This window comes from Cyprinodon variegatus, unplaced genomic scaffold (genome assembly GCF_000732505.1).
Source record: "Cyprinodon variegatus isolate N-32 unplaced genomic scaffold, C_variegatus-1.0 Scaffold374, whole genome shotgun sequence".
Taxonomy (NCBI): Eukaryota; Metazoa; Chordata; class Actinopteri; order Cyprinodontiformes; family Cyprinodontidae; genus Cyprinodon; species Cyprinodon variegatus.
Window position 1 is genome coordinate 424,862 of NW_015150827.1, and position 15,032 is coordinate 439,893.

General features: G+C 37.2%; 1 protein-coding gene across 1 annotated transcript in view; it reads right to left on the minus strand.

Annotated features, from left to right (window-relative positions):
- Nucleotides 1–15,032, minus strand: part of LOC107092317 (myomegalin-like) — a 53,787-nt gene that overhangs the window by 34,445 nt on the left and 4,310 nt on the right. The window contains exons 4-5 of the mRNA XM_015386710.1: nt 11,094–11,204; nt 477–553 (exon numbers count right to left, since the gene is read on the minus strand). Coding sequence (XP_015242196.1) covers nt 477–553; nt 11,094–11,204 — 188 coding nt within the window. The remainder of the gene's footprint in view (nt 1–476; nt 554–11,093; nt 11,205–15,032) is intronic.

Here is a 15,032-nt window from a genome sequence, read left to right on the forward strand (position 1 = left end):
CCAGCAGCTGTTAAATAAAAGTTTGCAGGACTGAAGGTCAGATCAAGGAGGAAGATGAGCAGATCAATGGAGAGCATGACGACAGGCCCCACAATGAGGCAAGAAGAATGCGATGAGGAGGCTGTGGGGTTTTTTCTCCTGCATTTTGGAGAGTCCACTGTGAAATTCTCTGTTTAACTATAATATCTGTTTACCTATATATTTACGTAGATAAAAAGAAAGACTGCAGCAAATAATATGATTTATTACTTGTTGTGCTCTATTAATTACAGTGATTATGAGTTATCCTAAATGCATAAGAGCAAATATCAATAAACTTAATATTAATTTGCCTATTTCCACCACTGACTTTTTTTTTAATCTCTGATTAAGAATTCTTGGTCTCAAGAACTACAGCTCACAATCTGTTAGTTTATGTACTCATCCTAATGCTGCAGCTTTCTAGCCTGGATATTCCGGGAGATCTGTAAACTTACAGGGCTTTGTCCAGAAGTTCCTGTTTCTCCTGGAGCTCCTTCTTCAAGCTCTCTACTTCCACTTTCAGCTCGATGTTCTGCAACAGATAAAAGACAAGAAGTAGTGTCATTAAATTCAGAGGTGCAACTGTATGTTTGCAACTAAAGAAGAAACTAATTGAATTTGTATAAGTGGAATGATGGATGATTGTAATTGTTAACATCCACACACATTAGATATCTACTAGTTGAATTGTCTGAGGAACTGGATTTCTAGAAAGAAACATGACCTTGTTTTGCTCCCACTCTGGCTTTGATTCATTAAAACAAAATCATTCCAGTTTGAGATCATTAGGGTCATTTAAATTACTTTGATGTGCTGGATGCTTGAATTATGAATGTAATAATCACAATAATTATTTTTCTGTGATGTTTTTATTATTTTCATTTCATAGTATATTTTGCTGGGCTTTTGTCCCATTGCTCTCAACCAAACTGTTGTCACCACGTCAGGTTTGTAGGCCCCATTGCTGGCTTCATGATGGCTGCTGTTAAAATATTGACGTTATTGCCACTTTGTAAGTTAATTTGTATTTTTAGGGTCATCATCCAATCAGAACAATCAATTGCACCCAAACCTTGATTTCCTTTATGATTTCTTAATATTTTGTTTAACTGTTTCCATATTTTATGATATTTTCTCCTGATACAATCTGTTTTCTGAAGTGCATGGGTCCCATGGCTCCTGCAGCAAAACACCCACACATCATGGTACTTGAGCCTAGAAAGCTTTCAACTGGTTTCTCTCTGTAAGGATGGTCACTATGGCCAAACACTTGTGTAATAATTAGAGGGATCTACTGAAATAAATGTTATATATTATCTATATGCATGTTATTTATTATCACCTATGAACTGAGAGTTTCAATCTTATGTTTCCCTGGCATTAGGAATTGCTTTTTATGATTACATAGAATGGGTTTGCACTTGTGGAGGCAGGCATCTTTTGGGTTATGGCAGCACAGAGCTGACAAACTAGTCAAACTAGACTATAGAGATTGTATTACAATGTGACTGGGGCAAGTTAGGCCTATATACAATCCTACACAGACTAATTAAATACTATTTATAAAACTATCTATGTAAACTAGACTTACACTGGCAACGGCCATTATGAAGGGGAAGGATTCCAGCATAGGTTGTATCGTTTTTTGTTGTTGTTTTGTTATGTTTTTCCTAAGCGGACTCACATCTTTCTCCTTCTTACAGTCCATGTTAGTTTTGGTCAGAGTGCCCAAAACAAGGGGATGAATCATGTGGATAAAAGAGGTAAGGGGAGACAGGCAGGAGCAGAGGGGAATCAGCGTGAGAACAGCGGCTGAGAGAGCTCCATAACGGGGACAAGCCGGCCAGCTATGCTGCCCTATAAATCTGCTAAATCTGGCATATTATTATGTTGAACCTTGTTGTAAGCTTGTCAATATTATGCATTGCTACATAAATAATTACATTAAATAAAGGAATAAAGGTCATCCTTAAATATACCCAGTTTCAAAGCTCTGGTATCTTAGTGTATGTAAACATACATTTCTGATTTAAAATCTGATTTAAAAAATTTGCTTCAATTTTCTGGCATTTAGAATATGTATTTCTTGATTGACCTGACAGGGCGAATAGTTTAGCCTTGTTAAATGTAGGAAGAAAAAGGTATATTGTAAATCAGTATTAGGCCTGGGCAATTCATTGCATTTGCAATATAATCGCAATTTAGAAAAAATTCAATTTTCAAATTGCACAGGCACTCAATTTTTTAGTCCCAATACATTTAAGAAGAGTAAGACACTACATTTCTCCCTCCAGCCCTTTAGGTGCCATTAAAGTGGCTCGATTAAAATGGGTATGCCGTCGCACTGAAGGGAACACAGAGTCGCTAGCTAGCACCTAGCAAGCTAGAACCTAGATCTATGCATTATAGTAGAAGTAAGAACTTTTCATTCAAATGTTACACTAAAGTCCTGCAACGCTGGACTCTGGAAAAGCAGTCTTCAAGTTCATGAAAATAATGAAACCCTGGAATAAAACATTAACATAATGGTGCTTAGTGCAAAGGAAAATCGCAATAAAATTGCATCGCAATATTGGTTGAAAATAATCGTAATGTAGATTTTTGGCTAAATCATCCAGCCCTTATCAGCATGTGTAAACATTTGCCTTCAACAGTATAATGATATGTCAGGTAGTTCAGCCTTTATCCCATATTAGCAACAACAAATAGATAAAACTTCAGGTTTGTCCTGATATAACTTTTTAATTTCTGATACAATACTGATATTACATCTTTGAGAAAGGACCAATACTGATATTGACCTGATGCAATATCAGCATGATTCATACAGTAGATACTTTTAATATATGTGGAATGTTAGAAAAGACTTGATGAAGTTATATTAAAAACAATAGATATATTAACAACGGAACTATCAATCATTAATATAAGGGCAGTGTTTTATCAGTTTGCTGATAAAAACAATATTTAAAATATCAATATCGTTTTGGGACAGCTTTAAAAGTATTTTGTGAGGATTTTTGCAAATTTTTAAAAAGAAACTTTAAAAAAAATGCGAGCGCAAGAGCATGCGCAATCCTATTTTTTCTCATGCGCGATGTTTAAAAGAAGCTGTTCTCATAGCTCATGCAAGCTTACTGTGCCTGAACGTCCACAATAACCCCTAAATCCCTCAATCACTATATAGAGCGGGGACTATATAGTGGACTTTATAGCGGACTCAGTTAACTGACCGTTCGGGCAGATAATCACTGCTTTTTGCTTCCTGTTAGTCACGTGACTCTGCCTCCACTGTGTGGCGGTGCGTGTACCATCTTTGTTATTAATCGTCACTGTCGGGTAGCGACAGCCTATGGGGACAACGGACAGCTGTGACATCAAATCCCATAATGCTTTGAAGTCTTTCTTTTCTTCTCATACACTTCCTAGACACCTTTTCTCTTACGACCCGAGGCAATTCTCAAAGAATCGCGGTGTGAAAGGTGAGCTTCAATGACTGTCTGAAACCGTAGCTCAACACAAATACTGTATACCCCTTAAAGTGCGCATATGCAGAGAAAGATCGCTAACGGATGGTCTTACGTAAACATATCACCTGAATGATTGACAATTAGGAAGACCATTTATTTACATGATCCACTCGAAAATAAAAGATCATCATCTATACCTTTAATAAAAACACATTTATTTTTAAGCCAGTATGCCTCATCCAAGTTAAATCATCAGACTAAAATTGTCTTGGTTATAAAGCTTGATAAATCCCAACAGATTTGGAATTTATCAAGTTTACATCCACAATCCAGATGTGGATGTAAACTTCACATGTGGGTATATTTATGTGCATCATTATCATCTTTCAAATTTTTTTAACCCATTTAATAACATTGCCTTTTTAAAGATAAACGTTCTAAAAAAAAAATGATACATTACAAAATCATGCAACAGTAATATATAATTTAATATCCCTGTAATATTATTATCCCTATAATAGAACAAAAAATCTAAATTTCGACGAGATCCCACACCTTATACATTTACAGAGCTTGCTGAAAAGATGCATTTCATTACTTATATTTGTAAACAATAAGCATTTCTGTTTTCTCTTTTCCGTTCACTAATACCTCTGTGTAAATCAGCACTGATGGGTGCTACATGTCCTCAGTACACGACACCTGACTGTGCTGTCATGGATTTTATATTTAGAGCTGGAGAATTCAGAGCAGCTCAGATATTCACTCACAGGGGGCAGGAGCCGAAGTCGCGGTTTGTTTACCTGCTGGAGCCCATGAGGGGCATTTAGGGGGCTTTGCTGTGCATTCATAGGGCTAGGGTGGAGAGGATTTAAAAAGAGGGGATGGTGAGGCTCATTCTTTTCATTCTGTGCATTGACAGACAGCGTTAAACAGTTTATATATCTGCGTTTATTTGTCTGAGTCATATCAGATACTGCTTTCACCGGCTTGTCTTTCTCTTACCCATTAACATGGATTAATTTCTTATCTGTGAGGTTCAGAAAAAGCATCAAGATATAAACAAGCTGTAACTCCTGTAGCCAAAATGGGAGTACTAAAAAACCCTCACAGCTGCCAGCCAGAAACATGTTCTGGAGTCAAGCCCAAAGCTCAATGTAGTTTGCTTTTACTAACTCGACATGAGAGTTAAAACATACAAGTCATTAATTTAACTATTGAAATGATCATGTTAGTTTATGTAATGTTGAATTTAGGCAATAGATGCAGAAAGAGATCTGCAGATGATAATTTTGGAGCATCCAGTTGGTTAGAAACACTAATATCTAATCAGTTTCCTGTTTGTGAACTAAGTGCAATCAGATTGCACTAAAAACAATACTGGTTAGGGAAGTGTTGGCCTAGTGTTTTAGAGCATTGCGTTTGTGCAGTTCAGTCCCCATAACCTGCTCTCTGGGTTCCTGAGCAAAACCTGTAACCCCACTCTGCTCCCCGTGTGCCGCACAATGGCATTCCCAAGGGGATGGGTTAAATGAAGAGGTAAATTTTTCCAATGTGAGATCAATAAAGTTCAATTATTATTATTAAGACAAAGAGACTGAAAATGTAGCTGTGGCAGACAAAAGAGAGGTATCTCTGTATTTTAGTCAGGCTTTAACAACATTGAACCAGACTTCAGTGGTTGTTTTTTATGTTGGACCTGATTACATATTTCATGTTTTCCAGTCTTTTTGGTAGAAAAGAGCGTTTTAAGCCTCAAATTCATTTCCTCTTTGGGGACATTTGAAATAAAGTCTGGACCAAACCCATAGACCAATCTGTGAGACGCCAAGTAGTCAGAAAAGCTTATTCTATTTTATCCTTTTGACATTTCAGGTCAAGCTTTCAGATTCCTAAATGTTGGCTTTTAGGAATGTCAGAGCAAAAAGTCTTCATTCTCAAGGTGATCAACACAGAGATGGCCTCATGTTTATCATTAATGTTATATACTAAGGATGGTTTATATTAGGTGTTGCTGAAGTTTTTCCCGCACCAGTTCATTGACCGTCTTCATGCACCTTGGAAGTCGGTGAAGTTGTGCAAGCAATTTTGGATCTCAGCGGTTTATATCAAGGTAATTATTTTATCTGATTAGAATGAGGATAACGCTTTATTCGTGCTTTAATGGCAACTCTGATAAATGGTGTTTCATGGCAATTCCCAAAATAAATAATTTAAACATTGGTTATTTGACTACTTAAAATAAAATAAATAAATTTAAAAGAAGGAAGCAGCCATATCTCATTTACTGATTTTATTCATGTGAAATTATGTAAGTTTTGACACTTTTTTCCATTCTCATTTTTTAAATCAACATTTTCTACTGTATCCTAATGTAAAACGTTTAGATGCCTCAAAATGTGATGGAACATTTAGGATAATCAGACTTTGGTTGCATCTGATACATTAGATTTCAAAACAGAAAACTGAAAACATTTGAGCATTTCTGTCTGCATTTCATCTGCTTAAGTAGATCTGTGTATCAAATAATTATAAATCTAACAGAGCATCCAGTGATAATCAGAAACATTGTCAAAACACTAAAGATGCTTAGACATTACAAAGAAATCCATTACATAAAAAATAAAACACAGGAAGCAAAATAAAAATGTAAACAATAAGAAACAGCATTATATTGTAATACATTAAGGCCCTAAGAGGTTTCTTAAATCAAATGCAAATTCCATTGAGTGTATTTAATTACAAATTCGTCAAACAATCATACTATTTCCCCTGTGAAATAACAGCTGTATAAAACAACAACTAATGCTAAACTGAAATTACTAATTTAAAATAGTCCTTATTCATTTTACATTTCATTGGTTATTGCTTTTCTCAAAAGCATCTTAAAATTGAAAAAAATAAAATAAAAATCGATAAGCCTCCTGCTAAAAGCAATTCCTGATCCAAACGGTTACAAAAAATAAACTCAAGTACCTTTGTTACAATTTTATGTTGGTTTTATAAGTGATAATAATTTGTATTTATTCAAAAATCTGTAAGTGAACAAATTTTTGCTGTTTCTGTACTTGTCAACCAAACCAAACTTAAAAAAAGTGTAAAAAATGACAGGGTAAGCCACTGAAATTAAAAGTAGCTAAGCTTGCAGATGCAATGCTGGATAAATTCAAGCAACATTAATACATTTTTTTTGGGGGAAAAGGATCAAACCTTAACATTTTGATTAGACTTTAACTATAACAGTTGGTTTGACAAACATAATCACATTTTTTAATGCATCATGTCAGCTGTCCAAATGGTGTGATCATGACTGAAACAACAAAGGAGCTCGATAGTCATTAACCTACAACCAAGAAGGACCCAGCTGAGACTGACCGATTCAGGAGGGTCCCTCTGGACAAAAAATATTCTTCTATTTGACTAATAAAATAAAAACAGACAAATATTGACTGTCTATCTGATTTACAAATCAGAGTAAAACCGAACAGAATAAAAACAACAAATAAAAAAAGAAATATTTAAGTAGGCTTAATTGGAATAATTAGTTTCAACTTTATATTTATCTTAAAACTTGTATTTATTTTATCATTTAATTATTTATTTGTATTATCTATTCATCATTTAAACTTAACTTATTCTTTCAATTTGCTTTACCTATTAAACCAGAAGAAAATCTACTCAAATACAATAAATGCAACTAGTTAGACTCCAAACGTTTGTTTTGTCAGTGAATATTCACGCTGTTCTTCCAGATGCATGCTGTGTTTTAGCAAGGCCCTGATAATAAATGGTGCTGCACAGATAAGAGCACACTGCATTTCAATAAAATAAAAACTGACATCTTCCTATTATGAAGACAGTTCTAAATATAAATACTCATCACCATGCACCTGCTACTTTGACTCATTCTGACCTGAGGACCCCCAGCAACAGCTCTGCTTTTAACTACTGGGAGAAAGATGGCTGACATGACAGCAGAAGTGAACTAAACGTCTCTAACCTGTGGCTGATGGTAAAATTAATGAGGTATAATCAAATAGTAAGATAAAACCGTATCGACTGAAATCCATTTTCATTTTAAAACGAAAGCTCACGATTTTTAGGTGAGAAAGTATTTTGTTTACATTAAGCTTTATTTCTAATACTTTTTATTTTTTTATATATATACAGTAGCTTGTGAGGATGTGCTCAAACAACACACAGTGTTTTAAATGTAATTAATGGCCTGATATGGTAAAAGGAGACCAGAGAGCTAACAGCAGGTTGGCTCGTGGACAATCATCAGGATACATGTGATAAATAAATCAGCGCACTGAAGCCTGCTCTATAAATAGAAATTGTGGAGCTCTGAATGAGAGCGAGATGTACCCAGGACTCACACACCTCATATACAGCATGGTTCACCGCCAAGTTGGAGAGACGTGACTTCTATCAAGTTAGACAAAACTGCAAGAAACTGGGATTTAGCTCCAAATAAACTGATTTTCCTCATCGACTTAAGTCACAGAAAGTGAGAAACGCAGAAGTCCCAGATGAGCTCAGCAGGGGTCAGTTTACTCAATCACTGCTGGTATGATGTAATATTGGAAAATAACCAGGAGAAGGCACAGGTCATTGTTTGGATGGATCATCTAGTCTTTTACTTGCTCTTATTGAAATGTTACAGGCAATCCAAAAAGATTTTCAATAAAGGAGATGTAAACATCGGAGTTTAAATGGTGGACTGAGCAGCAAAACAACAGCTGGGGTGGGTCACCCTACTGGAAAACACCAAAACCCAAAAAAGGACCAGAACACATACAGAGACGTCACAGCAACCAGTTCACAAAGCACACAGAACAGTATTCATATTTTTATTCTATCATTAGGTTAGTCAGTAATTACCTAAACTCAGATATAACTGTGACACATAAAGGTTTCAGATTTTTAAGCACATTAAACACCACATGGATATTGTATAAAAACAACCTTTGCTTTAAAGACAGTTTTAACTTAACTTTTATAGCTGAGACTTAGCACAACAACCTTTAAGGTTCATTCAATACAAATGAAGCTCTGATCTATGAGCTGCTGTAAATTAGAAGGGTTTAATTGAAGCCTTATGGCCAATAAGATTATATCATAATAAATTAGAATTTAGGCATAGATTGGAATATATTCCTACATATCCATTTTCCATCACGCTTATCCCAGCTGGGTTACGCGAGGGGTGCTGGTGCTTATCTCCAGCTGTCTACAGGCAAGAGGTGGGGTACAACCTGGACAGGTCACCAGTCCATCGCAGGGCAACACAGAGACAAACAACCATTCACACACAAGAAGAATTCAGAGAAGCCAATTAATCTAACAGTCATGTTTTTGGACTGTGGGATGAAGCTGGAGTACACGGTTCTCTTTATCTTTCTTAACATAATATGGATATTTCTATTGTTTACTTTTCATAGTTAAATTCAACAACTGATTTTGGCCAAGCTGCGTAAGGATCAGTGTATTTCAAAGATCAACTGAACCTTAAATTAATCAGCAGACTTTTATGAAGCTATTAATGCACGTTTAATGTGTTTTTATGTGTTTTTTCTGGAAGTAAAAAAAAACAAAAATCTTAGTTTGCAGGGTTGATGCAAAATTGTTGAAAATTAATGAAAGTGGAAGATATAACATTTTTCTTCTTTCTACTCCTTTTCATTCAAGGCGCATTGATTTGGGAGTGCTTGTATTGTTTTGTGTATTTTACAGTTGTTTTCTTATTAGATAAATTGAATGAAAATGACATGAAACAAATGTATGATATGGTGTTTTAGCCATATTGTAAGTTTAAGTTAGGAAATACAATTCTTGTTTTTTCTATGTTAAGTCAACAATCTCCCTAAGTGCAGAATGGCATGCCAGCTGAATGTTCTTTTATGCAGGAATGAAAATGGTTTTGTTTTGTTTATTCTGATGTAAGATTCACCTACAACTCTCTTTGTGTCTGTATTTATTAATTGAGATTAGCTGGATAAGCTATGCTAAGAGGAGCTAAGACTAAAGAGGATGGCTAAAATCAACTCCAGGTAAAATCTTCATAGAGAGTAATACAGAGTATATGTTTAGTATGTTGATTTATTATTCCTCTGTTTTGTCATTATTAAATTATGTTCTACAAAAAATCTATGATTATTCACATAAGTAGTATTTGCAGCATAATTAATAATATTTCTGTTAGAAAAACATCTGCCAACACATTTACTCAAATAAAATGTCTGTGGCAGTTTAGACCTTGGTGAACAAAAATCTAACATTATTAGTTTTCATGTAAAATTTTAGATCTTAGAAATAAAACAATAAAAACTAAACAGTGCATCACAACTTTAGGCAAAGAGCAATCTGAGTTTCTTTGTGTAGTTTTAGACTCCAAACTCCAAAGTAAACTAAACAACTGGATAAATCTTATAGCAGCATCTGTTTTTAAATTCACCATCAATGTTGCCATTATTACCAACAGCATGGTAAGTTATGATGTTTATCACTGGTTCACTTCCAATGTTTTCTGTATTAAATGTTTTCATTAGCAGAAAAATCTCATCCCACAGCCTGAATACACAATTAAACAACATTTGTCGTAATGAATAAAGGTAAATATTATCAAGTTATAATAAAAGAAATATCAAGTTTTTTTTTCTCATGTGTTTCCAAGGTGCTAGCGGTCAAATAAATCTGCTTAACTGTGAAACAGTTAAAAAGACAAACCAAAGACAGTATATATGTGCTGCAGAGCACTCTGGGTTGCTTTCATTAATAATCTGCCATCAATAATACCACATCATTCTAGCTAATAGTGTAGTTATTTGGCAACCAATTAAATGTCAATAGCAGGAACTGGTGCTTTCTCTCTTATTAGTTCTTGTTGGATTTATTTCTTCATGTTTTGTAGGTTGCACAATAACACAGAAAAAATAAAGTTGCATAAAGAAGGATCTTGTCCATGCTCTGGGGTGAACAGTTCAAGCCAGAAAACTTTGAGAGCACTGGTCAGCTTGAATAAGATCATGCACGCTAACCACTGCACCACTAAAGTATACCCTTAACTAGATTTCTCATCTCCACAAACTACATGTTTTTTTTTTTTGTTTTTTTTTTTATTTTGTTTTGCAATGCCAACATACATAGACGTATTGGGGAACTAAAGTACTCCAAATTGTGTGAGCAAAAGAGATAAACAGGAGCTGCATTAACAAACAAATACAAGTTCTTTTTCACAGAGCAGATTCATAAGCAACAGATAATGGTCACTGCACCTAAACAGATAATTGTGATATCTGTGTGAACAGAGGCAACGCATCAACACCTGCACAGTAAATTTTGCAGTGTTAAAGTAACACTAAGAGTTAAATTTAAAACCAATCCGGGTGCATTTGGTCCCAGTCTGAATTAGTGTGAAATTAACTCTTACTCCAGTTGTTGTTGTAATAACTCCAAAAGAGTCAATTTACTTTTACACTGCATATTTAACACTGTGGAATTTATTGTTTAGATAAAGCCACTAAGTATACTTTAAGGTACAGCAAGTCTCTTTAGATAGGTTGATTCACCCCAAATTCCTCCATGCACTGCCCCACTCACCGTACGGTAGACATCCTCACTGCTCTCCTCGTACTTCTGCTGAATCCTCTCCTCCAGGAAGTAGATGCGGAGCTTGAGGCTGAAGTTCTCCTTCTTCAAGTCATTCAGGTGCTGCGATAAAGTACGGTAACCGTTAGACATGACCGTCACAGAGCACCGACACTGTTCAACATGTCCGTTATAGATCAGAAACAAACAGTCGTCTTTGACGTCTCTGCATCACGGCAGAATACAGAGTCCATGTTTAAAGGACAGCGGCTGTCTAAGCCAGTCCTTTTGTTAGAGTCCTGCGACAGACAGACATGCTACCTCCGTCTCCATGAGGGCATACTGTCTGTAAGACAAATGCATATAAATTGGTGTCCTGGTCTCTAAAAGCCCATAAAGACGCTGTCTTCAAACCACACACACACTAAAAGTAGCACAATCACACAAACTCTCAAACTCCTGAGACTTCACAGGCGTTTGCAGTGCAGAGAGCTACTCTGCAGCACAGCCGTCAGAGATGAAGCCGCAGCAGCTCCATGGTGGGCTGTGGACTGCCCAGGGATGGGACAGGAGCTTATTTTACAGGAGGAGATATCCCAGGAATCCCAGACCGCCAGGGGAGACGAGTGGAAGAGGAGAAGAGGGAAGGAGGGAGGAGAGAGGAGGAGGCAGAGGGCTTACAGGCAGTCATGACAGTGAGAAGGGAAATTTCATACCTCTGCTAAAAAGGACAGGGGAAAGGACACATGGGGTTCACAGGGAAAGAAGGAATATATCTGTTGATATAAGGCCAACCTCACATGTTAATCAAAGCAAAAATGAGTCAGAAGAAAATCCTATTTAGGTAATTAGTTTACAGAAAAATTAGACATGATAAGTTAATGATATCAACTTCGGTGATTGCCTTGGTGTTTCAGCTCATCTTTACAGAGAGAACACAAGATCTAACTTTGAGCTGAGTCTCATCACTCATTCTTTTATTGCTAGATAGAAGGGAGAATGCCCCTTCATGCCACATAGTATACTCTATCCCATTAGAATCAATAAACATTTAAATCTAACATCCAATCCATCCATCCGTCCGTCCGTCCGTCCGTCCGTCCGTCCGTCCGTCCGTCCGTCCGTCCGTCCGTCCGTCCGTCCGTCCGTCCATCCATCCATCCATCCATCCATCCATCCATCCATCCATCCATCCATCCATGCGGAGTAGCAGTCCCTCCTGCAAATTCTGGGCATGGAAAAACTCCAAAAGTAGACCCTGAGAATCTATCCTTAAACCCAGATGATCAGAAATTAATAATAAAGATCCTTCTAGATGATCAACCTCCTCATCTATATCTAAGACTGACACAAGTTATCCTAAAGGAGGGATCTCATTGTTTTTGTTACAACTCACACCCTATGACTGTGGATGATCCTCCCTTCCTTTTGGAGAAGAGAAAGCTCAAGGTCTGTGTGGAGAACCGACTGATGAGTTGGCTTTAAAAGTTTAAAAAAGTCAAATGGGGCGACCCTGGGGCCTCGGATCCCTCGGATCCCATGGCTGGATTCACTTCGGGGTGGCTGGCTGCCGGCGGAGCCCACAGACTCGTCCCAGCGACTCCCTGTGGCCCCGGTGTTGCGGTGGCTGGGGGACATCCTTTGGGCTGTCTCTCCTCCTCCATTGCTGGGGGTCGGTTTCCTGGGTTGGCCCCTCCTTGGTGCCTTAGCTCTTGGGTCACTTTGGGAATCTGTGGCTTTGGGTCTCCCGGCGCTAGACTCAGTGCTCTGGGGGGGCGCCTCTTCGGCTCTCCACAACCACTATTGAGCATTTTTCCTTTGGATAAACTTTACATACAACAAGTGCACTCATACAAAATTACTACAGCTGCTTGGTTCCAGGTACTCAGAGATTCATTTCCATAAAGAAAGCCCATATCCTTATCTTCAGGTAACACAGAGTACATGTCAGATTAAATAATACTACATCAGTGATAGTTTCTAGGTGTTACTCTATTGTATGTTTCGTACCATATCCGTTGGTTATGCTGTTCTTTTTACATCTCGTTGCAGGTGATGAAGCAGACTGACAATGTCTTATCATTATCTCCCTTTTATCACCTCTTTCTTTCATCTTTTCTCCTTTTTTCAGTTTTTCCTTTCCTGTTCTACCTACATTGAAGTGTCCATATAATCTGTAAAACTCCCTGCATAATTATAATAAAGCAATTTATATGCATAAAACAAGCGGAACAGTATGGCGATAGCCCTACTGCTCCACTTGTGAAAGCAAAATATGTTGGGCTCTTTTTGGCATCAAAACAATTATTCTTATTGCCACATCGCCAGACAGAAAAAAAAAGTCAAATAATGCGGCACACTTTAGAAAATGTGGATATTCTAGGCAGGGGGAACATAACTAAAACTCCTTCCCCAACATTTCACCTACAGCTGAGCCAAAGCAGAAACAGATCTGACAAAGCAGCTCAGCAAAGAAGCTGCAGAGACAGATAGGTGAGCATAAAGAAGCTGGAGAAGAAACAGTAGAACAGGGAACTCTGAGCAACAGGGCTATTAATAGGGAGATGCCCTGAATCCAGCAGAGCAGCGAATCCCTAACTGTCCCTCAGAGATACTAGCGACCAGGGGAGAGTAAAACAAAAAGGGATCTTTATTAAATATATTATTTTTGGGTCTCATACCAAGCAGCAGACCTTTCGATCAAAATGAAAGAAGCTGGTGTGATATTGATGGAAACAGATTAGTTATATCATTTCTACTTTTGGCCTCACTTAGTATATTTGGCCATTAATGTGTCATCTTATGTCTTTTTGCTAAATAATTCAGAACAAAGATAGGTAAGGCGCTAAGCTGAGTCCCCACAGGACTTTAGGAACAATGTCGTAGTGTTTGAGTTTTAAAAGTTCACATGTGATAGTATCACATTATCTCCCAGAACACGCACGCATGTGTTTAAACTCTGGATCAATGGCAGACAACCTAAATTTGACTGTGTGTTCGGGAACCTTGAAGTGTTTGTGTCAGGTGGTAAAGTGACACATCTATGGACTGCAGCCCAGTTAGGGACTCAAGCTCTGTGGGAGACATGTTTTCTAAAAGGGCTCAGCAGCTCCACCTGCAGCTGTAGCAGGTCTTTCTCTTTTTGTTATGCTTTTTCTATGAATCTAAAAAAAACACACACAAAAAAAAAACTTTTAGAAAGCACAGTAAGTGGATGGAGAAAATACTTGCACATTCATTTCGATATTTGAGAGAAAGTCGCCAAATTTTCTTTTTATTTATTTTTTCTAATAAGCTGTGCATAAATTACTGGGTGTATCATAAGGATTAAAGTCAAAATGATGATGATAATGGTGAGCAGAAAAATAACAACCCCCGGCACGGTACTAGTCCATGTGTCATCTGGTATCGGGCTGCACAAAAAGGATAAATAAACTGTGTGTAAATTGTTTTATTTAGAAAAATGACCAGATTCTCCCCATTGCATCTGTGTTTGACGCCTGTCGGCCACGACACAGTAGTTCTCATGATATCCCCTGCTTTAAACCCCCATTCTACTGCAGCAAATTAAGCTCAGAGCTCCCAGTGATTCACTGCTATTGTGAGAAGCTAGCAGGCTTTCAGAGACAATACCAGTATTGGGTATTACAGGATAACAAAGAAACCAGACGACCCCCATTCCAAAGGGAAAACTAGTAGGCTGTTTTCATGCACTTTGTTTTTGTGGTGGCTTATTTAAAGGTGTGTTAAACATTACCACAGTGACCAGAAAGAACTACAGCTACAGACTGGTCTCTGAAGTCCATGCCTGAAATGCTCCAAAAAAGAGCAAAAATGAAGGTTTGGGAATGGCCTCATCAAGTTTAGACCTAAATCTAATTAAAATATTGGGTTGCAACCGTAAACATACCATTGCCTGGAAACTTTACAATGTGACCGAAAACAATGCTG